The following is a 24,877-nucleotide window of genomic DNA, read 5'->3' as shown; positions in this document are numbered from 1 at the left end:
TTTGGATTAGAAATGCAGCACACGCCAAGCAATGCCTTGACAGGATTGGCAACGTCCTTTGGAAACTATAAATTGCTGTGGACCCTCTATTGAATCAAATCAATGTCTGACTTTGTGATTGCAGAAATAAAACTCAGCCCAAGGCTTGGGAATAGAAATGGAGCATGAGGGAAGCAATGCCTTGGCGGGTGCCCCACGTCCTTTGGAAACTATTTCTTCCAATGTACCCTTTAGGTTTGAAAACAATGTGTGTCTTTGTGATTGCTGCAGTAACACTCAGCCCGGGGGCTTGGGATTACAAACGGAGCGGGAGGGAAGCAATGCACTTGCAGGAACGCAGACGTCCTTTGGAAACTATTATTTTCAAGTCCCCCCCACTTTCAGGATTGCAAAGAAGGGCTGATGTGGTGATTGCTAAATTCCAAAAAAGAAAACAGAAAGGCAAAAGGTCTCCCTCAGGAGTAGATGGAAAGCACCCCAAGCTCAGCACTAGCAGGGACGCAGACGTCCTTTGGAAAAAAAAAGTTCCCTAAAGCCAGCCACAGCAAGGACTCTGCCCCAAGCCCCCAGCCAATTTCCCCCAAAAAAAACACAATATCGAACCAGCAACAATTTTTTTTAAAAAATTTAAAAAATCTTTTTAAAAAAAATTTGGAAGGAAAAAATTTAACGAAAATTTTAAGAAACAATTAGAGAATGGGCCAACGATGGTTCAAATTACATTGCCAGTTGCGCCCAGGGAAAACGTTTCAATACTTGTTTCAAAAAACGAGAACAATCCGAAATAATTACGAAACGAGAAACATAACGAATATTTGGACAACCCTAGTCAGCAGAATGTTGGATAAGCGAAAATGTTGGATAATAAGTAGAGATTAAGAAAAGCCTATTAATTGGTAAATATCATGTTATAACAAATCGACAAATAGCAGTTCAGTACACAGTAATGTTATGTAGTAATTACTGTATTTATGAATTTAGCACCAAAACATTGCAAAGATTTGAAAATATTGACTACAAAAACATTGACTACTAAAAGGCAGACTGTATTGAATAATACAGAATGTTGGATGAATAAAGGTTGGATAAGTGAGACTCTACTGTATATCTTACACACCTACCCTGAAAGCAATTGCATACAATATTTTAATAGTTTTGTGCATGAGTCAAGTTTTTTGTAAATTGAAGCTTCAGAAACCTGTCTCAGCCACTCATCTGGACAAATTTCGGTTTTGGAGTATGTTTGATGTCCTGGAAAGGGATGCTCAAACTGTATTTTAAATAAGTCCCATTTATTAAATAAGTTTTGTTTGTTACTATATCAGTTCTGGTAAATCCCTTTCCACCCCACTTTTCACTGACAATTAGAAACATTTGTTAAGCATTTTTTTTAAAAAAAAATATGTTAGTTTAATTTACAACGAAAGACTTAGCTAGCATTGCTATTTCGGATAGCAGGTTTTCTGTATCTGCATTAGTATTCTTTTACAGTGAAGTTGTTTAGTGGCACTTTTTTGGATTTGAATACCACTTTCAGCACCGCTCTGTTGGCACCAGAATGGTAGCTTAAAAAAATATATAGATCTTCAGACAAGTTACGCTTTATACAAAACTACTAAACCCTTTTTAGTACAGCCTCCTCATTTCAACTCTATGAATAATTCTAGATGGGGGAAAAGTAAATGTTGAGAACATTTGGTCCTTTACTGTTTTGAGGTCTACATCACCCCTCACCATCTGCTATGCTGACTTTGTTTAATGGTGGTTACATTACAATAACTTCTGGAAGGCCATGTGTTTCCTGCCCTTGATTTAAATATTTAGGATATCGCATACCATTTTGGTAGTTTTTGATGGCCACTTCTCAAGAAACCACAAGTAGATATGCATACTCTGCATTGTGACCAGAGATGACCATATCCAAGAAGATGCAGACCAACAACATCTGGAGGACCATATGATTCATATCCTTGGATTAGAAATCAAGGAATCAGGTGGAACTGATAATATTCAACCTTGCTTCAAATTGCATGTGTGTGTGTGCTTTGTTATTAATGCACTTAGTTTAATTTTTAGTTCGAATTACTATCAAGGCGTTGAATCAACAGTGTATATATAAGTGTTGACTTGCCATTCAGTGATTAATTCAGTGAATATTTTTAGTCCAACACATTTTTATCCTTATCTTAACTAGGTATTTGTAGTCATAAAAACAAAACCATTAGATTTTATTATTACCATTTTTTTCCTACTGATTTAGAGCAGAGATTATTTCCAAAGAAGCTATTCATTATATAATTTATAAGTAATATAATAGATAATATAATATCTATTTTTTTTTAAAAAAGAGTTTAGTTTGCAAATAAACAAGTCCAATAATATTTAGGAAGGAGTGACATCTTCAACATAGTCAAATTTCTAATAAAAAGAATTATATTCATTAAAGAACTGGCTTACTTGCCTTTAAAAAAAACCTGATAAACCAGACAGAAGATTTTAAAAGTATTGGCTAAGACAGCCGAGGAGTTGAAGTCCAAAATATCTGGAGAGCTAGAGTTTGGGGGTGACTGATCTACAACATCCTACAACAAATCAAACCCCATCCAATGGTCCTCCACCTCTAACATTTGAATTTTAGAGGATTTAGAGGCTACAGTAAGAAGAGAGAAATGGACTGATGAGAGATTGAGAGGTGATACGGTACCCATCTTTATATATTCAATGAGATGGCATATGGATGGTAAAGAAAGCTTGCTTTCTAGTGCTCCAATGGATTTAGATTACCAGGAAAAAATAATCTTAAGTATTGAAAGAACTGTTAAACAGTGGATTATTCTGTCTCAGTGGGTGATAGACTCATTAGACAGACATTGGAGATATCATATAAAAGTGCTTTAGCTGTGAGTTCTTGCACAGCAGAGAATTGGACAAGACGGCCTTTAAGTCCATTCCAACTCTGCAATTCTATGATTCTATGAATTTTGGGCCTTTTAGGGTGTTATTACCTAATCTGTAACCCTTTCACCAGCTACTTTGGGTATGTACTGATGGAAAACTTTCCCTCATCAAAATTATTGGCCAGTGGCACAGTATGACCTCTGTATCTGTGGAAATGGGACCTGCAATTTCATTTATCCAATTCTGAATAAAGCATTCTCTCTAGGCATTTTCTAAGTCCTTTAGCATTATACAGTATGCTTCCATTGGAAATTGTCCATAGAGTCACACTGGAGCACCTTGAAATGCTTAAGCAGTGTTCTCTGTATAATAATAACTTTTATTTTTGTATCCTGCCCCATCTCCCCAAAGGGACTTGGGGCGGCTCACATGGGGACAGAGGCGGTCCAACCATAAGGCGAAATAGGCATTTGCCTGTGGCGCCATCGTCCCGGGGGCAGCATCGTCCTGGGAGGAGGGCACCACTCTCCACCTCCTTCTCTTTCGGGCCTTCCAGCGGCCGCGCTGGGCCTTCCGGCCAGCGCAGACCCACCTTCGCACCACGCAAGCCCACCTTTGGGGCCTTCAGAGATTGTGAGGTCTGTAGGAACTTGGAAGCTAGGTATGTGGGGTTTATATATCTGTAGAAGGTCCAGGGTGGGAGAAAGAACTTTTCTTTGAAGCAGGTGTGAATGTTGTAATTAATCACCTTGATTAGCATTTAATGGCCCTGTGGCTTCAAGGCCTGGCTTCTTCTTGCCTGGGAGAATCTTTTTTTGGGAGGAGTTAGCTGTCCCTGATTGTTTACTGTCTGGATTTCTTCTGTTTTCAGAGTGTTATTCTTTATTTATTGTCCTGATTTTAGAGGGTTTTTTTTAATACTGAGGGCTATTTGGGTTATCTAAGTCCACACTGCCCTATATCCCTGTTCAATGTTTAGTGCTAAATTTGCAAATATAGTAATTCCTACATAACATTACCATGTATTGAACTGCTTTTTCTATTGATTTGTTGTAAAACATGATGTTTTGGTGCTTAATTTTTAAAATCATAATGTAATTTGATGTTTTATAGGCTTTTCCTTTATACTTCCTTATTATCCAACATTTTCGCTTATCCAACGCTTTTATTTTTTAGTGATTGGTTTGGGGGGGCGCTAAAATTCTGTTCGCCTACACTTGAAAAATACCTAGGGCCGGCTCTGCATGGGGAACAAGTCCAAATACAGCATAATATACAATACCAAAATGCATTTAAAACATGTAAACATATAAAAACAGGCATATAAAATACAATAAAAACATACTCAACTAACGAATAACCAAGGCACAGTTAGCATATTCAAGATTGGAGTGAGGCAATAGAATTTATATATGTGCAATATCTTGCAACCTGTAGAGCTGGGCCAGGATACAGTGCAATGGCTGGGTATAGGACAGCGTCAATTGTGACGATTCAGTCAAATGCACAATGAAATATCCAGTTTTTCAACTATTTCCAGAATGTGGCCAGAGTTGGGACTAATCAAACTTCCCTCGGGAGGGAGTTGTAGAGCCAGGGGGCTACCACCGAGAAGGCCCTTTCTCTCGTCCCCACTAGCCGAGAGCGAGAGGAGGGCATGTCGTAGACATGTTGTAGGTTCTCCAGCCTATTCTATGGTATACATTTACCAGAAGTCATTTATTTCAACAGGGATTTCACATTTTCATGCTAACTCAAGGAATGTATTCCACATAATATATACACTTATACTGGATGTTACAAATGAGTTAAATATCAAGCACCAAAAATTATAAATGTTAATGGTTTCTTTAAGTTCCCAATTCTACGTGAACAAAAGCAGCTGAGGAAAAAACACCAATGTTTGGTGCAAACCAAACATTGGTGTTGTACTAATGTGCCAATACCAGATATCATACAGTGCAATCTGTCCCTAAATCCTGTGGTTTGCTGAAGTTTGTAGGATTGCAATATTGGATTACTTCAGCCATAATGATAGAAGCTACCTTTATTTCCAGAAGCACAGAAAGAATTAGGCAGCTCTCTCCTATGCAGTGCTGGGTTATTACACTGCTAGGGGAATAAATGTGAACTGCAGGTGTTATTTGGCAGGGAAAGAAGCATGCATTACTTATGTGCATATAAAAATAATAGAATTCATTTTCTTTCTCAAACAACTTGAGCTCTGCTGTCATATCAAGTCTCCTGCTGAATAGTACTATGAACAAAAATCATGTTATGTAATAATTTGGTGGTGATGCTGGTAATGGTGGAAGAAGAAAAGCTTTTGTGAAAAGCCTGATTTTCCTTTTTGCAGCAAAATGTGAATGCTGCCCCAAGGACAATCTTGGGCAAGAAAACAGCAACGTAAACCAAGAAATGCAATTATGTATACCATGCATGCGATCTTGCTGAATTACTGAAGCTCTAAATGTATTGGGGAACTACATTAATGAATCCTTAGACCGCACAAAAGCAGTACATCGCTTCACCATGACAGTAGACTCAAGTTTGAAGACAAATATTTAATTGTTGCTTAAAGCAGTATGACACGAATGTCACTTATTTTTTCATCAGGTGTAACAAAGTAGAATGCATTAAATGATAATAGACGGTTGTTTAAATAGATTTCTAAATCTAGCCTTGCAGAATTTTTCTGTCAACCCCTTTTATTGGTGTGCATGTAATACTTCATGCCACTTCCAGCTGCCTGATGTGGTTCAGTCTTCCCCATGAAAAGTGTCAGCAGTTCCAAGATGTTCTTCCCTTGTGGTATAATGAAGGAAGTCTCCCCACCCCCTTTCCCCCCAGGATATATTGCAAAGGAAAGTGCTTATTTTGGTGGCACAATGATGGGGTGGGGGAGTACAAAACAACAAGATTTGAACTGCATTATGCGGTCAGTGAAGCGTCGACTCATATTATACAGTTTGAACTGCATTGAATGGGCATCATTTGGCAGTTTAGATTCAGCCTTAGATAACTCCGGCTGTATCTAAACTGCCATATCATGCAGGTTCAGGATGCAGTTTAACTGTATTGAACTGTATTATATGGCAATGCAGAATCATATAATCCAGTTCGATGCAGTTAAACCGCATTCTGAAACTGCATTATTTGCAAGTGCAGATCTAGCACCATCTACACAGGGCCCTCCCAGACATATTAAAGTCCCAGTCGGAATCAGGAGGTTAAATCTCAATTCCTCTTTGTCCCCACTCCAACCCCCAAATCCGGGCTTTTCCTGGGGGGGGGGGGCTAGATGCCATCCCGGGTCAACCAAAGGCATCCAGCCCCCCTCCAGTCCCCCATTCCCTCTACCAAAACATACCTGAGGGGCCTGCAGGCAGTGCAGATCCCTAACAGAGAGCTCTGAAGTTATGTCAGAATGATGCTTCAGGAGGTGGTGGTGGGGGGGGGGGGGGGGGCGGGAGAGGAATTTGCAGAAGCAGTCTTAGGAGTCGGTTTTCACAAAGCCCTCACCTGTAAAGATTCAGACCTTAGCTTAAGGTTCAAATCTCTGTAGGTGTTTTTAAAACCCGGACTAAATCGAATAAGACTCAGGTACCTATTTTGGTTTTTTTATGGGCAAAACTTTAAAAATTCCCTGAGAATCAGTGGATGTGTGAATCTTTCTGAAACTTGGGGAAAAGGATGCCCTGGCTATGGTGTGTCATTTTAGAGAAAGTTGAGGAATAGCTCCTGTATTTTTTAAAATGTTGTTCGCAAAAATGTCAAAATATCCTAAAAATCAGTAGATGAATGAAACATTCTGAAACTTGGGCATGCAGGGGCTTAGAGTGGTAAATATGTACCACAGTTGTAGCAATTTTCATCCCAATATCTCTAAATCTGAGGGAGGCAAAAGCCTTGATAGCTCTAAATCTGAGGGAGGTAAAAGCCCCGTTAGTGTCCCAGTTTATTTTGGATTACCCCAGGTTTACCTGAGGGATCATTTGAACTCCTCAGGTAAACCCGTCACCTATCATGTGTTTTGGGCCTGTGTAGAGGCCACAGTGGCCTCTGTAAGTATTGACTCTGGAAATTTGAGAAGAAGAGAGTGAGATGTCTCTGCAGGCTATGCATAGCATTTTATGAGATTTATTATCATATGGAAGACATGATGAGTAGAATGGACTTCTCACTTCAATCCAGCTGTATTTCATCATTTTCTGGCATATTGTACCCAGTATCTAACACCATGGAGTTCATTTTTCACCCATTCATTTTATAACAATGCCTTTTAAAATGAGATTCCAACTGAACCTAGGGAGGGTGAAAGTTATGGCCTTCTTGTTTGTCTTTTTCCAGGGCAGCTATAACTAATAAAGAGCAGCAGAATAAAGAACCCAGATTTGTCTAGACTATTCAGAGTAATTACTTTGTGTCTATAATTAATTTCGACATTGCCTGCTATGCAGTGTCATTCTTTTTATATGATAACTTCATAAACAAAATGTAACAGTGGGAGAAAAAGTGGGCTGTTAAAGCAATTTATATCCCTGTGAAAAATAATTACAACAAATTGTTTAGCATATAATTGTATGCATATGTAATATATCTCTCTTCTGTCAGCAGTAAGGTGTCTTTTGTCTACAATTGGCCCTCCATGGCAGATTACATTTTCTTTGGCAACTGAATTATTTGAGTTAAAGTATGGGAATCTACCGTCTATATGGTGGGGTTTCAGTTCAATAGACATAATTTTATGATGAATGCACATTTTGGGGTCCTGAATGCAGAAGATACAGATCATCTGTGCTTGTTTTATTTTTTTAGTTAATGCTCTTACCACTATTACTCTGATCTAAATTATCTTGCAATGTTTCTGGTGGTCCTTTAAGTACAGCAATCTGCATTTTTTCCCAACAGAATAAACAACTTTGTGTGTGCTTCTGTGTCTCTGTTCACCCTTGGAAGCATCCTATGACACTTCCACTCCAGCTGGAGGATGGATGGGCCCGCCGTCTATCACACGACATAAGGGTACTTCCTGTGGAGGCCACTCCTCCAAATGGAAGGAAAGTATCATACGATGCTTCCCTCTCAACATGGGAGGCTTCCTGTGTTGTGTTGGCTCCAATGGAGCCAACACGGAGCCTCACCAGGAGGGCAATGTTTCCCCCATGTGATGGGGAAAGTGTCATTAAGAGGGAACGGTGAGTGGGGTGACAAATTCGCTCCAGCTGCCCTCATTTTGGCAGTGAAGCTGGACGCTTCGCCTGACTATAGAATAATAGAATAATAGAATAGTAGAGTTGGAAGAGACCTCACGGGCCATCCAGTCCAACCCCCTGCAAGAAGCAGGAAAATCTCATTCAAAGCACCCCCGACAGATGGCTAATATGATAGGTATCTAGTGTGATGCCTCTTTGCCCTCCATAGTTCAATGTGCCTTGTCACTCCTTCCTTTTCTTCAATCCTTCACATTGACCTTCCGTTTTTCTTTTAAAAATTACAAGGTTTGTAAATGTAAATGGAAACCTTTCTTTCTGAACTGCTATAATTGAATATATTGAGTAGATATTATGCCTAATATAATCTGGCAATTGAATTTTGAATTTCTTGGTGAACAGTCCATGTGCTTATCTTACATTTCTCTCTCATTTTCAGTAAAACCTGTGATTTTTCATCTCTTAACTTCTTTTTGGAAATAGAAAATATCTTTGGAAGTGAAAACAAATGTATATTACCCATTGAATATTATCTATGTGGTTAGATTTAAAAAAGAAAAACCAGGCAGAGAAAAACATTAAACAATGATTATATTTGAAGGGAAGTATTTTTTGCATTAGAATAAAGGTATGAGTACTTTGTTGCCCGTCATATATAATGCACTTTCTTGTTTTATATTGTGTTAGCTCTGTCTGATTTGCCTTACATAATATTAATGTTCCTCACTGTCTCCTGAAGGTAAAAAAGCAGATAAGGAATCAGAATTACTGCCACAAACTGCAAGCTATATTCCCAAACAGATTCTAGAACATTATAATGTATTTTGTTTTAAGCAGCAGCAAGGTGACACACTGACTGCAGAGATGATCCCGAATATGCTTTTAGATGTCATGAATTTCTCTTTGTAGCCCATTATTTATAGTCTATCCTTCTCAGATGCATCAGGTGGCAAGTCATAAATAGGATTTATTACTTTGTTATACTCTGTTATCCCTTGAGTCACAGAACAGATTAGAAAACAGCATCAGACTCCAGTGAGCTTTATGGCTGAATTAGGATTTGATCATTGGTCTCTCCAGTTAAAAATGGACACCACACACATGGTATGGGCTGAATATTTCTAATTCAACATGCTTGGCACCAAAAATGTTTTTGACTCTCAATTTTTTTTGAAATAACTGTATTATATTTGTATATGCATAAATAATAAGTTCTATTAGAGATGAGATCCAAGTGTAAACACAATTTTTTAATGTTTTATTTATTTCTTATGCACATAGTTCCTAGATGATGCATTTAACATCACAGATCTGACTATAAGAGGATACAACCAGTTTTCACCAACATTTTGAGTGATTGTGGGCATTGCCCAAGGAAGTATTGGATTCTCCCCTTCAGCAATGACCAAAAAAGGGCACTCGAGGCTAAAAACAAAATTTGGGATTGCATGCAATCCATTGTGTGATGTGAAAATTACTTTCATGTGGTTCTTATAATATCTGAATCATTGGCAATTTGACTTAAATCTATATATGTTTATGACCACAGAACAAAACATTAAAGCCAAGTACATTAAATGTAGTCTAGATAATTTTATTTTGAAGTGATTTATCAAATATTTGTTTGCTTTTTTACAATAGGGATGACTTGTCAAGCCCGAACATCCTACACAGAAGATGAAGTTCTCTGGGGTCATCGTTTCTTTCCTGTTATTTCCTTAGAGGAAGGATTCTTCAAAGTAGACTATTCCCAATTCCATGCAACATTTGAAGTCCCTACAGCACCTTACAGTGTGAAGGAACAGGAAGAAATGCTACTTATGTCCTCCCCTTTAATAGCACCAGCTGTAAGTAACAGTAAGGAGAGGAATAATTCTGTGGAATGTCTGGATGGCCTAGATGACATTGGTACAAAGCTACCCTCAAAACTGCAGAAAATGACGGGAAGAGAAGACTTTCCTAAAAAGCTGCTGAGAATGAGTTCTACCACATCTGAAAAGGCCTACAGCATGGGGGACCTTCCTATGAAACTTCAGCGAATTAGTTCTGTCCCTGGTAATTCAGAAGAGAAACTTGTATCTAAAACCACAAAGATGTTATCAGATCCTATGAGCCAGTCTATGGCAGACTTGCCACCAAAACTTCAAAAGTTATCGGGAGGAGGGGGAGGTAGAATGGAGGGAAACCTCCCCCCCAAACTGAGGAAAATGAATTCTGATCGATTTACATAACATGAACAAACCTTCTGGGTACCACTTCAAGTCTGAATGCCATTCAGCCCAATTTGGGCAGAAAAACAAACACAATGAAATAGCATTTGGTGACCAGTTTTGCTTAGAACTACATGCCTTTGGAAACAACATCATTAACCAACACTGAGGACTTGGCAAAAGATCTGAAATTCGGCTTATGGCCACATGAAAGCTAAAAAGCTAATATTAATTGGCATGTAGTATCACCATAAGCATGCAATAATAGTGTGCAAATTTTGCAAATAGTTTTATGGCATGGTTCTTACTATATTTATACTGTATATTCTGAAAAAAAAATGTAAATGGGATATTATTCTCCTATATTTCTTAAGTATTAAATAGTATGTAAAACTTAAAAGTGGGTTTCCAGCAGACAAGTTATAGATTAATTTGTAATTGGTACAGTTCAGCCAAAGTTAACCATTTTGGACATCAAAGCTTTGTCCATTATATCCTCCACATTGGAAAAGTTTTCTGCTCTCAAGTCTCTTTTCCACTTAATAACAGTTTCTTTACAAGTGAAGAATTGTATAGGAGGGTTGAGTGCAACTTCAAAAATCTAAATAAGTCCTCAAATATTTTCTGTTTCAAGCAGTGGAATGTCCAAGTGTTTTACACTGGCTGAAACATGCCCATTTTCTTGATGCAATTTAGAATGTTTTCTTCGGAGAGTTATTGTGCACATTTTCTTTGTTGAGGCAAAGCGTATGAAGAGGTTCAAGCACCAAAACATATAGCCTTAAACTTTTTAATTGTTTCATTTAGCATATCCCTCTTTTTTGCTACAAGAACCCCATAGCTATGCTTTATATAAAAAAACTTGAATCCTGTTGGAGAGTAATTGTATTTTACACTGCTACTTCCACTTTTGCTAGATTCCTGAAGCTGTGATGAGTTCGACACCACTTTAACTGCTATGCCTCAATGCTGTGGGATAATGTGAGCCGTAATTTTACATGGTCTTTAGCCTTCTCTACCAAAGAGTGCTGGTGTCTCATCAAACAACTACTCCCATATTTCCGTAGCATTCAGCCATGGTATTAAAGTGGTAACAAACAGCATCACTTCTACAGTGTAGATGTACCTTAGGTCATCATCAAGAAGAAAAAGCTGCCAATTTTCCAGCAATTGGGGTGAATGGGATTGTGTTCTTGGAGTCTAGGTGCTTTACACCACATGGCAGGTAATTGCTCAAACACAATATAGTCTGTGCAGTAGGAGAACTATAATGACCATATAGCATATAGTAACACCATAACTCCCAAAATAAAGCTCAGTACAATACAATGCAATGAAAAATGCAATAGAAAAGTAGCAACTGCTTTCAAATGGAAATTATCTCAGTCTGATATCAGTTCCAATGTATCAAAACTTCAGGAGTCCAAATCCGATGATAAAATCTTCCAAAAGGGAGTGGACTAGTGGTTAGTTAGGTAGCTAGCTACTATGCAGAATGGACAGAATAAACATGGAGCACAGCTCTCAAAACACAAAGTCTCTGCGAATGAAGTCATTCATGATTCAGAAGAGCTGTAAAGGTCCATACAGAGGTGTCCAGGTTTGCTAATACCCTGTTTTGGGAAGAAAACTCCCCTTCTTCAAGTGATAAGGTGATTAGCAACTACAAGTAATGACTCACACCGTGCATAATAACATCAAGAAAAATAGACTCTGCTCATGGAAATTCTCCATCTTTATTCTGTCCATTCTGTGCTCCGTCTTTATTCTGTCCGTTCTGCATAGTAGCTACCTGACTAATTGCCAGTTCACTCCCTTTTGGAAGATTTTATCATCAGATTTGGACCCCTGAAGCTTTCATACATTGGGATTGATATCAGACCGAGATAATTTCCATTTGAGAGCAGTTGCTGTTTTTCTATTGCTTTTTTTCATTGCACTGTATTGTATTGAGCTTTGTATTGGGGATTATGGTGTTATTGTATGCTATAGGGTCATTATAGTTCCCCTACTGCACAGACTATATTGTGTTTGTTTATGTATTTTACAAGTATTCTGGGATATTGCTTATTAGGTAATAGCTCATGCCAGAACACCTTGTTTTCACATCACTGTACGGCAGACATCGAAGAAATAGTCTGCTCAAGGCCATCAGGCGTCTTTCCCTGGCAATGCTGAGAGTGGCTTTTCATTCCTTCACTGTCATTGCATCTGCCATCTTTTTCCTCCTGCCACCACCTTGTTGCTACTATTGACAGACTTGATCTTTGTAAAGATGTCTGAAAGTGGGTGATAGCCTTAAAAGACCTTTCTTTTTAGAAACAAGGCATGAAATCCAAAAGACATAATTTGAAAACTTATTTCATATTTATTAAATAAATACAGAAGAAAAATTCCAAAAAGAAATATTTTCTCACTTCATTATGCATATTGCTTTTGACAGATATGCAAATGGTAAACCCACTCCTTACACTAAATAAATAAAAATTTTAGGATCTAGTCCTTCAGACAGTAAAGTTGAATGTTGGGAACCTCAGATAAAACTAGAGCTTGGAACGAATTCATTAAGGTATTAATTGTACAAAATTGTTCTAGTGTTTCTAGACCCCCCAATTAGTAAGGAAGTCATAAATATACTTTGTTAGAATTCATTAGAATTTACAAATGCCGTTTCTGCTGTCAAATTTAGTAAAAAAAAAAAAGGGTCTCTTGCTTCAGAGATTTTTTTTTTGGAATTAGAAAACAATATATCACAATGATCTGTTGTTAGGCATACTAATCTTTGTGGTTTCTTCATGAAGACAGCAGAGGAGAGGAGAGGGGAAAAGAAAGAGAAGGACAAAGAATATTTTGGAATCCAGAACAGATAGCTGGGTTTGTGAAACAGAAGAGCTAACACTGGAAAAGAAGGAAAACATAAAAGAAAAAGTAAGTTAGATGTGTTTGCTGAGCAGAAGGCTGAGGCCCTCAGGCATCCAATGCCCTTTCTTTTTGGGTATGGGGTACTTGGGATTCTGGTTTCTATTATGTTTTATGTAATGATATACAGTTATGCAATTCTACTTTAGACTTTTCAGGAAAGCATTTTAGGCCTACAGGTGTCCTTGCATGTAGAAAAGGAATGTATTTGGAGTCCTTTTAATGTCTGTATAATGACTCTACAGTAATTTTTCCACCTCAATTGATTAAATTCTTGACTGACTTCTGTTGTACAATGTTGTATAAAATATAAATAATATATATTATTTGGGGGTGAGCTGCATTGAACCCATTTGAAATTATTTAGTGTTTAACACAGTTCTAGGTTCTTGGATAATTAAATCCCCATTAGTTCTATCACCCATTTTTTCTGTTTAGCTCCCACCCCACAACCATCATTCCCATTCCGTTTTTTTAACCGTTCTCCTCCTCTAACACCATTTTCTTTTAATAATACAATTAAGATAAGATGGGTGCAAAGAAAAGTGGGGCTTGTCAAATACATAATCATTTGAATTGAATGTACAGTAGAGTCTCATTTATCCAACATAAACGGGCCGGCAGAATGTTGGATAAGCAAATATGTTGGATAATAAGGAGGCATTAAGGAAAAGCCTATTAAACATCAAATTAGGTTATGATTTTACAAATTAAGCACCAAAACATCATGTTATACAACAAATTTGACAGAAAAAGTAGTTCAATACACAGTAATGCTATGTAGTAATTACTGTATTTACGAATTTAGCGCCAAAATATCACGATGTATTGAAAACATTGACTACAAAAATGCTTTGGATAATCCAGAACGTTGGATAAGCGAGTGTTGGATAAGTGAGACTCTACTGTACTACAGATTGTATTTGAATTCCCTAAGCTCTGTGTTCATAAGCTTTACTCTGCTACTGCTCTTTGCAGACTGCACATTTTGATTGAGAATTGGAAAGCAGAAAGGATGCAGTGATTCAGTTGTTCAGAAAATGTTCACGTTAACTTTTGTTAACAACATATTAAGAATTTTGAAGTTACTGACCGATGTGTAGGATTATCCACTTTTTTGCTGTTCTTACAGTGGGTCAGAGCCCTCTAACTGTAACAAATAATTCCTTATTAACCTTTACCAAAGAAAGCATTGCAAAAGTGAGTGAAGTGTATGTGCTGGTGAAGTAGAAAAGAAAAAGCTGAAGATAATGACAAACTGAAGATGTTGTTATGACAAGATTGTATACTTTGGGATAGCCTTCTACCATGACATTTCCTAGACATTCTAGACTTTTACATTTCTCAGCAACAGTCATGCCATAATATCTTTTTAATACATGGGTGGGGGGGGGGGGGAGGTTAAGTTGGATTAGGCAACTTTAAAAACAAAAAAAATAGTTATTTTGAAAAAGCCAGTAACAAAATGTGCTTCCCTAAGATCAACAGTGGAAACTTCCATGTCATCCTGTGTAAATCCCCTGGTCTGGTCCCACACCAATGGTTTAATCATAAGCTGCTACATTAGTATAAGTAGTCAGTCATATAGGTGCTAAGAAGCCCCTTTACCAATATGTAACAATACCCCAGTAAGAGTGCCCATATGTATTGGTGCTCAGTAGAAATTAAGACTGATATATCAGGACAATCTGATACACACCAGGATTTATGTATGTGGTGCTGCTTGTGCATCAGTCCTGGTGAGCATTTGGCACCAATCTGTATTTGGCACTTGGTTAGCTCTGCTACTTAGTAACATCACAGCAGCCTTCTGTTGGCTGTGGATGTTACATAACTGCATAATTCTAATTCTCACAAACCTAAGTTCACTTACAAAGATATCAGCCCCCAAAAGGATTCTAACCAGGTTAAATAATTTTGATCATTACTGTTTATGTTACTGAATTTCTCAAAGTGTAATATTGAGAAATTATCAAATTGAGTTTCAAGCCTAAGAGTCCAAGCTCTGGACAAGAACAGCTGCTTATTGGAAAGCTTCTATAATGTTCTGAGAGTATTTATCTATAACTTTTAAAGATGTGCCTAACATTATCACCCTGAATAGCTTCTTGAATATCCATTGCCCCAGGGAAAGATTAAGAATTTTAGAGACTTATATAATGGTTCTAATCGTCTCAATCTACCTTGAGGTTTCTTTCATGATTGGTCCTTCAGCGTTAGTATTTGTAGATTTTTATTTGGGGGAGGGGGTTCTCACATTACAGATAGCATTCTCTGGCAATAGTTATCAGTGTGAATTTACCAAGATTCTTCATGGGTGTGTTAAAGGAAATGAAGAATGTATTTTCTAGATGTTTATACGCCTGTTCCTGAGGTTATTTGGTGCACTGATTCAAAACATTGCTTTGAGCTCTAGTTTCTTAGAGTTATGAAGAATTTCTATGAGTGAGCAGATGAAGATTGGTACATGGCATATATTCTCCATCTAAAAAACTAGAGCTGATAAGGGGGAAAATGGTACTCGTTTTGGTATATGCAGAAACAGGTCTATATTTGGTTACGAAAATGTGTGTTGGCCAGTGTTATAGATTTTAAAAAATCACAAGAAATATTGCTATTTATAGCATCATCAGATGGACAAAATTGCCCATCCTACGACCCTTCCACTTCACTTGGGGCACAGAACCCACTGGTTTCCATCACATGACATTAATCTACTTTCAGCAGAGCTGCATGCCTCAAATAAAGTGGAAGTGTCACAGGGGACAGTGGTGACAACACATGAGGCATAGGAAACAACGGGGAGAAGCACGGAGGCAATGCTTTTCCCTCCGTGGGATGTGAGGGGGAAGGCAGGTGATACAGGTGTGGGCAGAGCCGGCCCTAGGTATTTTTCAAGTGTAGGCGAACAGAATTTTGCCCCCCCCCCCAAACCAATCACTGAAAATTAAAAGCGTTGGATAAGTGAAAATAAGGAGGCATTAAGGGAAGCCTATTAAACATCAAATTACATTAAGTTTTTACAAACTAAGCACCAAAACATCAGGTTTTACAACAAATCAACAGAAAAAGCAGTCTCAACTGCGCCCCCGTATGTTTTGCGCCACAGGCGACTGCCTAATTCGCCTCATTGTTGGACCGCCTCTGGGTGTGGGTCAAAGTGTTTCCCATGCCCCATGACAGACACCACTGAATTTGCCACAATGTGTGGTGAGTACCAGTCTTAATGTGATTAGGTCCTTAGTAATCTTTCTTTAAGGTGCTTGGAATGTTATAAGTTGCTGCACAAGGGTTTTTAAAAATCGTATTTCTGGCCCAACACTGTATTCATGTTAACTGGTAGAAAAATAGGTTATCCTATATGTATTCATATCTAAGTGTAAAAAATTTAGTCCAAAAATCAACCCAAAAAACCTGAACTGACTCATTCTTGGGTCTTATTCTGTGACTGCAGGACCTTAACTCTTTTCAAAATGGAACCACCCATTTCTCAGAATAAACTGGCAAAAGGTGAATGCTTAGTTCATTCTGGGGGAACCTAAAAGAAGCACCAATCCCTTCTACTGTCTCCACTGCAGCACCACTTCAGGCCTTTTTGAATGAATGGGCAAATAAATGGCAACAGCAGTCAAGGGCATCTGGCCCCCTGAGGTGCCATTAGTGCTTTCTCCTCTCTGCAGAATTGACCCTCAACATTCACAACTCATATCAAAATCCATAATTTTGGTCCCCAAAACTGCCCTTGACTTATACGTGAGTATATACAGTAAGTATATCAGGTATAAGGGTCCAAATATATCAAAATGGCCATAGCTTGTATACAGGCAAACACTGGTGCTGCTGCACCAGTATATGACATCTGTGCTTCTTCTACATTCTCTTATAGCAACCCAAATGCTGCTGAATAAACAAGAAATAAAAGCCAGAACAACAGTTTTGCACATGAGTTGTTTTCTAATAAGTAGCAAAGTAAGCCAGAACAAGTTCTTTGCAGGGTGCAAAGCTGAATAGCAAGCCTCATTTTCCAGGCTTAATGTTGCAGTGTAATTCCATTGATTACAAAATCAGTAGCAGATATGTGGTTTCACACAGATGAAAACCGCACTTATGGGCATTCAGAAGCCACTACAAAGCATTGCGTGAGCTCCCAATGGGCTCAGCCTAATCTGCTGTGATCTATAGAATTTCCATAGAAATTCAACAACAAGCCTCACAAGGGCTGATTTTTCCAATTAATAGTTGGGAGCAAATTAGCTATAAAAGCACAAGCTTCTTATCCATTGTAAACTTGAGAAAGGCATATTTACAGCACTTTTAGGGCTTTTCCCCCACCTCCCCACCCCAGATAGCATGAATCTTGCATGCTCAGTTGTTTTTAAAAAAATCAAATTCATATAATTGTAAACCAATAGCATTTCTTGAAAAAGTCCACTGGGAAAGTCATATAATTCTTCTCCTACTCTTTGCACTAAAACAAGAGCCACATTTCTAATAGTATTACTTGTTATTCTAAAAGTATCCCATAAAATATAGCCTATAATAATTCTGTTTACAGTGTGCTGCACACATAAGTAATCAGGGAAAAAGATGAATAATGCCATTGGTGCCTGTAGGAAGAGAAAATAGTTTAATATAAAAACACTGGTGGCTTAATTATGGACATTGTTTTGACTTCTATGGGGAGGTAAATAAATGCAGTAAAACACCTTCCAAATAAGATGATAATTGCAGCTCTCTCCATGCAAAACAAAGGTCTCCTATGAAAACTTTAGGCAAACATGTTATTTTCAACAAAATACAAAATCTTTAGCCAGGATGCAAGGAGATATTCAAGAGCTTATGGTTGGATCTACACTTCCCTGTATCCCAGAATATGATCCCAGATTATCTGATAGTGTATACTCAGGGCCCTTCCAGACAGTTGCTTAATCTGGAGTAAGGAAGTGGGATTAAAAAACCTGGTATTTTAAACAGAATCCTCACATAGAGCCATTAGTCCTGGGAAATGGTTCCACTGCATCTACAAAGATTTTGGTTTATGTGGATTGAAGGGAACCATAAAAAATATAGAACATCCACCAGAGGTTGTATTTTTTTTTCTTAATGACCTTCAGAGATGTGCTGCACTTCAGAAGCATTTTGCCAGTACTTATGAGCACTAATGCACTGATGTAGATATAACAAAGTACACACAAGCAGATTTCCTGTCATCAGCTCTCGTCACCCTCCTGGTCCCTTCAGGTTTGCCCTCTTGAACCCCGTTTCCCTTTGGGGTAACTTGACTGCCATGCTGGTGCCCACTGTGTAAATTCAAACTCCATTTCATTTCACAAATATGAAAACAAAGGAATCTTGCAGAGAGTTCTCATGGGAATTGCTTTCCTCTTGTTTTTCCATTTAGCCACCAGTATGTCTATGGCTCCATCTGTTTGCATCCCTCATCAGCTCAAGATTTTAAAATGAGGATATGTGCTGGAGCACTCTATACCAGCATACCACCAGTAAATCTCATTTTTGGGAGCTATACAGCTCTCTGTAGCAGCCCACTTTTGGTCTGATATTAGATTTTGTGTGAACATTTTTATCACGTGCATTTTTATCGTATGCAGTCCCACAATCAAAAATGGATTTTCAGTCTATGTTTTCTAGCTGCAACCCCCCCCCCCCCCCGTTTTATCCCATTTTCTGTGGAAATGGGGCCTTGTATAATCCAGTTCAAATCAGATAATCTGGGATTAGATCCTGGGATATAGGGCAATGTAGATCCAGCTTCTGTCTCTCTCCACCGTTCGTCATTCAGCAGCAGTTCCTCTGGCCTTGTCAGAATCCGTAGGAAGGAAATTCTCATTGTTGCTGTGTGCCTTCAAATTGTTTCCAGCATATAGCAATCCTAAAGTCAACCTATCACTGGGTTTTCTAGGGCTGAGTGTGGCTGGATCTGCACTGCCCTATATCCCAGGATCTAATCCACCTTTCTCTGCTTATTCCAGATTATTTGGCAGTGTAGACTCAGTTCAAAGCAGATAATCTGAAATCAGATTCTGGGGTATAAGGTAGTGTAGATCCAGCCTGTTTGTGATTCACTAAAGGTCATCCAGTGGGTTTCCATGTTGAAGCAGGAAAATGAACCCTGGTTGTAGGCTAAAACCATCACATGATACAGGCTCTCAAAATTTCTCTTACCTATTAAAGAGCAGCCCAAGAGAGCACAGTATTTTACTCAAAGACAAGGGCTGGATCTGCACTGCCCTATATCCAAGGATCTGATCCTAGATTATCTGCTTTGAATTGGATTATATGAGTCTACACTGCCAGACAGTCTGGGATAAAAATAGATCATCTGAGATCAGATCAGGGTATATAGAGCAGTGTAGATTCAGTTTAATCCATGGTCAAGGAAAAGAGGCAAACAATACCCAAACTGAAAGTTCAGGCAGATTTTTGAACTGCAAAAATTTGGTTTTGATTTTTGACTTGATTTAGGGTAATAAATCAATAATGGTAAATACCAACAAGCCAAAAGGTCAGCGGTTCGAATCCTGGTGAACTCCTGCTGTTAGCCCCAGATTCTGCCAACCTAGCAGTTTGAAAACATTTTAGTAGATCAATAGGTACCGCTCCAGCGGGAAGGTAACGGTGTTCCATGCAGTCATGCCAGCCACATGACCTTGAAGGTGTCTACGGACAAGGCCGTCTCTTCAGCTTAGAAATGGAGATGAGTATCAACCCCCAGAGTCAGACATGACTAGACTTAATGTCAGGGGATTACCTTTACCTATTGATTTGTTGGGGGTGAATCATTTCATATTAGAGAATGTGGTTGAGGAGGCAATGTACTAAGTAAGATTACTTTTGAAATAGACAGAAATAATCCCTTACAATGCTGTTCAAAGGTTCTGTTCTGATCATCCTCACTTCTGAACATTTTATATTCATATTTTTGATGCATTGAGGATCTACTCAATTTATGAATGTCAGTCACTTGATAACTTGTATCGGAAATTGTGAACTGCTCCGCAATGATATGTTTTTACTTTTTTTGATGAATCATTTATGAAATAGGGCTTTCCCATCTCCTCCTGCGACAGCCATCCCAAAAGCTACTCTAGAAGACTGGAAAACTATATGGAACATCTTGAGATTTGACACAGGGACTTTGGGGGAAAAATGGAAGAATAGGTCTTGTAAATCCTCTTTTGAAATGTTTTATGAAGTGATATGGAAGATACCTAATTACTTTAAGATGTCAATTTCAAGTTTTAGACTCCCTGTGAGACAATTTATACATAATTATCTGAAAATTTGTTAGCTGGTGTGGGAGACAGCATTAAACCATAGTGCATTCTTAAGCATATTTACTTGGAAGTAAGACCCACAAATTTCCCTCACATTTGCTCCTAAGAAATATCTAAATAAAACTTTGTAAGTCCGTTAATTTCATAAAGGGCTTGAACCATTTGAAACCATGAGTGGCCATTCATAAGTCGGGATGTATTGATGGCAAGGGTTCTACAAGATCTATCACATGCCATTTTGGCCCATTCTACACTGCCATTATAATGCAACTTGACCTGGATTGCATGGCAGTGTAGACTCATATAATCCAGTTCAATGCAGTTCAAACTGCATTATATGACAGTGTAGATGTCAGATGGGGGCTTTGTGACCTATTTTAAGTAATGAAAAGCTGACAGTTCTACAATACTTGAGAAACCAAGTGAATTTCAGAAACCACGGGGACATAATTGTCACAATCATATGGCATTTGTATGGTCTCTGCATTTACTTATTTGCTGATTTGAAATCTCTGGCTTGAAATGCATGTTTAGATCAAAATGTGATGTCATTGTGCTGTCTGTAATACACTGACAAAACAGTAACAAGAACACATCAAAGATATAGAATGTGACCAGATTTTTGCTGTGTATCAGATCAAAGAACTTGCACATGATTTCTCTACATCCAAGCCTCTTGAAAATATGCATTTGATTATTTTCTTATGAATACATCACTTAAAGAATCCCACCTTGCAATGTCTCTTAAATCTTTCTCTCTCACACTCTCTCCTTCTCTCTTCTTCTCTGCTTAAGTGTAAAGGTTACACATTTGATGGTATCTGTCTCATTAATTTAAATGTTAACTTTATCCACATTTTATTATTAAACCTTTGCACAATCAACTGTATAACCATGCATTAGGCTCCAAGATTGCATAGAAATAACAGCAATTACAAAATGATATCTCTGTGTTGTGAACTAACACACTGTTATTGGATTCTTTTTGTCCCCATTTTATTTTCTGCTAGGAATATATGATATGTCACAATGAAATAAAAGGTTACTTTTAGTCCAGTCAAAGCATCTGAAATATTTTGCCACAGGAAAAAAAAGAGTCTGAATTATTAAGTTAAATTAGATTTTCAATTTTATTGCCAGAATAATTGTTAAGCATTCTCGTTGGTATGCTAGCACTGTGTTGTGTGTTTAAATTAAAATATTTTTGCTTTCCCCAGAACAGTTAAACATTCAAAAGGATGTATTTAGCCCTTGTTTTCCTACTGTAGCAACTTTTAATATTTTTTTTGCATTTAATAGCCTTGTTCATAGTTTAGCAGCCACTTTAGTTTCATTATTCATATTTTTGCCCAGCCCTAGTGCTTATGCTACAAAGCCAATTCTGTTCGGCTGCACAGCAGGTCTGTGTTTTTGACTGCTGAATTTATGCTTGAATTTTACTGTAAATTGTATATATTCAAATTAGAAACAGCTGGTTGCATTTTCTGGCATGAAATCTATAACTGTATAAATGTACAAGTATATTTGGATAATATAAAATTAACAAACTCTTGTATTCATAAATACTGCAAGCTCAGTTTTATCTAAAGCTATATTAAACTTTCCAAAAATGCTGGATTTCAATCTCAGTGTTTGTCTAATTAATTGACATCACTATCGGGGTATGGAGTAAAAGCAAAAAATGTCCATTTTGTTTTGATATTATTTAGAGGTGGCAAAGAGAAAATGGTATCGTGGACTTCATTTGAAGACTCACTCTATTATAGATGCATATTAGACTTGTGCATTTGTATAGGATTGCTATCCATTTCTGTTTGTTTCATTCATAAGCCCCCCATTTTTGTTTTGGAGTGCCTTCTGAAAATGGGCGCCTTTCCGAGTGGGCGTTTTTGTCCTGCATTAAAAAAAAAAATGACCCATTTGCCACTGTGGATGGGCTTCCCCAGGCTCTCCTTCCCCTCAGTTTTAGGGCTAGAGGGGTGAAAATCACCACACATGGAGAGCACATCTACCACTTTTTGCTACCAAGTTTTAAAACGTTTGGATCATCCCCCAATTTTTACAGATTTTGTTTCTTTCTATAAATAAAATCTCCATAAAAACATTCCCTCTTTCCCCTCTTTTGCCCTTCCTTCTAGGAGCAGCAGCAAGAAGGAGGCAGGGCACCTGTTGCACCCCAGGCTTGGAAACTCCTAAGATCACAGCACCACACAGGAATCCAGAATATAAGCAAAAATGCAGGAATAGAGAAAGAAGAGGTATATCCAAAAAGGTTTAGCAATAAACAATAATCCAATAGGAATTCAGATGTCTCAAACAGATTAGCCAAGAAACACAATGAACAGTTTGAGTCCACAAGCACAGGGTATCCTTAGTAAAACTTGATCATGAATACAAAAAAGGAACAAAGAAACTTCCAAGATACATGAATCCCAAAACCAAATGACTTGACTTGAAACATGAACCAGGAACTCAGGCCTAGCTTCTTACTCCATACACTCCGTTGCCTGAACTAACTTGAAAATAAACAGCTTGCCAATTAAATGCTGCCCATGAAAGCATTCTGTCTCCTTTGAAATCTCTCCCCCACTTTTCCACATCAACGCTCCATCCTGCAATGCCTATTGTCTGCACTGATCTGTAAACAAAGGTCTGTGTTGATTTCCGTATCTCCAGGTGCTTTTTTCCTGGGAGCCTTCTGTATAACTTAATTCCCCATTTGACTCAGTCTCAGGCTGATCTACAACAGCACCATTCCTTACTGCCAAATGTCAAAGCTGCTCCACACACACCACACAAAACCCAGTGCCCAGCCCCACTATTTCAGTTCATTAACTGGTGGCAATGTGGGGGAATTCCCCTCCCCTTCCCATCATTTTTGGCAATCACATGGTTTATCTTTATATTCTTCATTATGACCTGGGTTAAAAGCATCAGAGTTACTTAAGATACCATGCTTCCTGTGATATTTTCCCCTCCGTCTGCAGAAGAGTTTAAAGACAGGGCTTAAGATACCACTATTTCTGTGGTACTTTCCCCTCCATCTGCAGAAGACAACTGAGTTTAAAGATACAGAGCTTAAGATAGTACTCCTCCTGCAGAGGACCATATGAGGAGCCCCACGTGGCCTGAAAAGCAGGCAAGGAAATGGTATCATAGGATACTGTGTAACTTCCTTAAGCAGATTCAATGATCGCAGACAGAAATTAACTCTGGTCCCATCTACACTGCCATATAATGAACTGCATTATATGGTCAGTGTAGACTCAGGGCCCATCCAGACAGGCCCAAAAAGTGGGACCTATCTCAGTTTTAACGCAGGCATCCAAACAACGTCTCCAGAAAAAAACTAATTAATTGGGAACAAACCAGGGTTTTCTGATACCCCATTAGGTCCAGGTCTTCCTGAAAGGCCCAAGTCTATTGGGGTATTGGGCCTATCTGGGGGTGAGTCCGCATTTGCCATCCTGAACCTTTTGGGCTCCAGGAGCCCAAAGGTCTGGGATGACACCCATCCCTTCCTCCCAGCCCCCCATTTCCCCCTAAAAAATAAAAAAACCTTACCTGGCCCCCATAACTTTCCTCCTCGCGCTAGGCATGAGGAAATGATGTGCTGGAAGAGGGGGGGAAGTATGAATTTTCCTCTCCCCCCCCCCCCAATAAATTTGGCTTCAGGGTGGCTGCATGCCATCCCAATAATGAGAATGCCATGTAACTACCCACCCCTCCAAGAAAGCCCAGGTTTTTGGGTGGAAGTGGGGACAGAAATCCTCACCAAGGTTGGTTCTTAAAACCCACTTTGGCATGTATTTCTGGACTGTCTGGAAGCACCCTCATATAATCAGAATGAACTGTATTAAATGCATCTATTCTGCCATATAATCCAATCTGCATTATAATGGCAGTGTAGGTGGGGCCTAAGATAGTCATGAAACCATAGTTTTTTGGCTACAGATGTCTTCTGTCTCATCCTTCCTTGTTGAATCTACAGTTACAGGTAGCAGACCACTCAATATACAACTTGTAGCAAAGGTTAAATGACTTTTTGTTGCCAGGCACATTATTGAGTGTACAAGACCCTCATTCATTCCAGTGAGGAGAGGTCATCCATACATGCCAAGCAAAATCTATACCTTGGGTTGGTTTGAAAATATTTGGTTAAGTATACAAAGAGTCTGTCCCTTCAGTTCAAATTTTACTCATCTTTGGTCTCTCGAAGGCATTTATATTTGCTTACAACCATTGAAAAAAGAGCATCATTTAAAATGTTTCGTAGAATCACCCTGTCTTTCTATTTTATTAACAGAAACAAGGCATCAAACTCTCATTGCATTGCTTTTAT

At 38.4% G+C, this 24,877-nt stretch overlaps 1 protein-coding gene across 1 annotated transcript in view; it reads left to right on the top strand.

The window, feature by feature from the left end:
* The window catches only part of kcnj3 (potassium inwardly rectifying channel subfamily J member 3), a 180,065-nt gene extending 157,907 nt beyond the window's left edge, over window positions 1-22,158 (top strand). Inside the window, exon 3 of the mRNA XM_062965632.1 lies at window positions 9,753-22,158. Within this exon, the coding sequence (XP_062821702.1) occupies window positions 9,753-10,342 (590 nt within the window). The 3' untranslated portion in view covers window positions 10,343-22,158. The remainder of the gene's footprint in view (window positions 1-9,752) is intronic.
* The last annotated feature ends 2,719 nt before the right edge of the window (window positions 22,159-24,877 follow it).

The sequence above is a fragment of the Anolis carolinensis genome, chromosome 1 (genome assembly GCF_035594765.1).
Source record: "Anolis carolinensis isolate JA03-04 chromosome 1, rAnoCar3.1.pri, whole genome shotgun sequence".
In the NCBI taxonomy this organism is placed as follows: Eukaryota; Metazoa; Chordata; class Lepidosauria; order Squamata; family Dactyloidae; genus Anolis; species Anolis carolinensis.
This window is presented reverse-complemented; position numbering and strand designations above follow the sequence as displayed.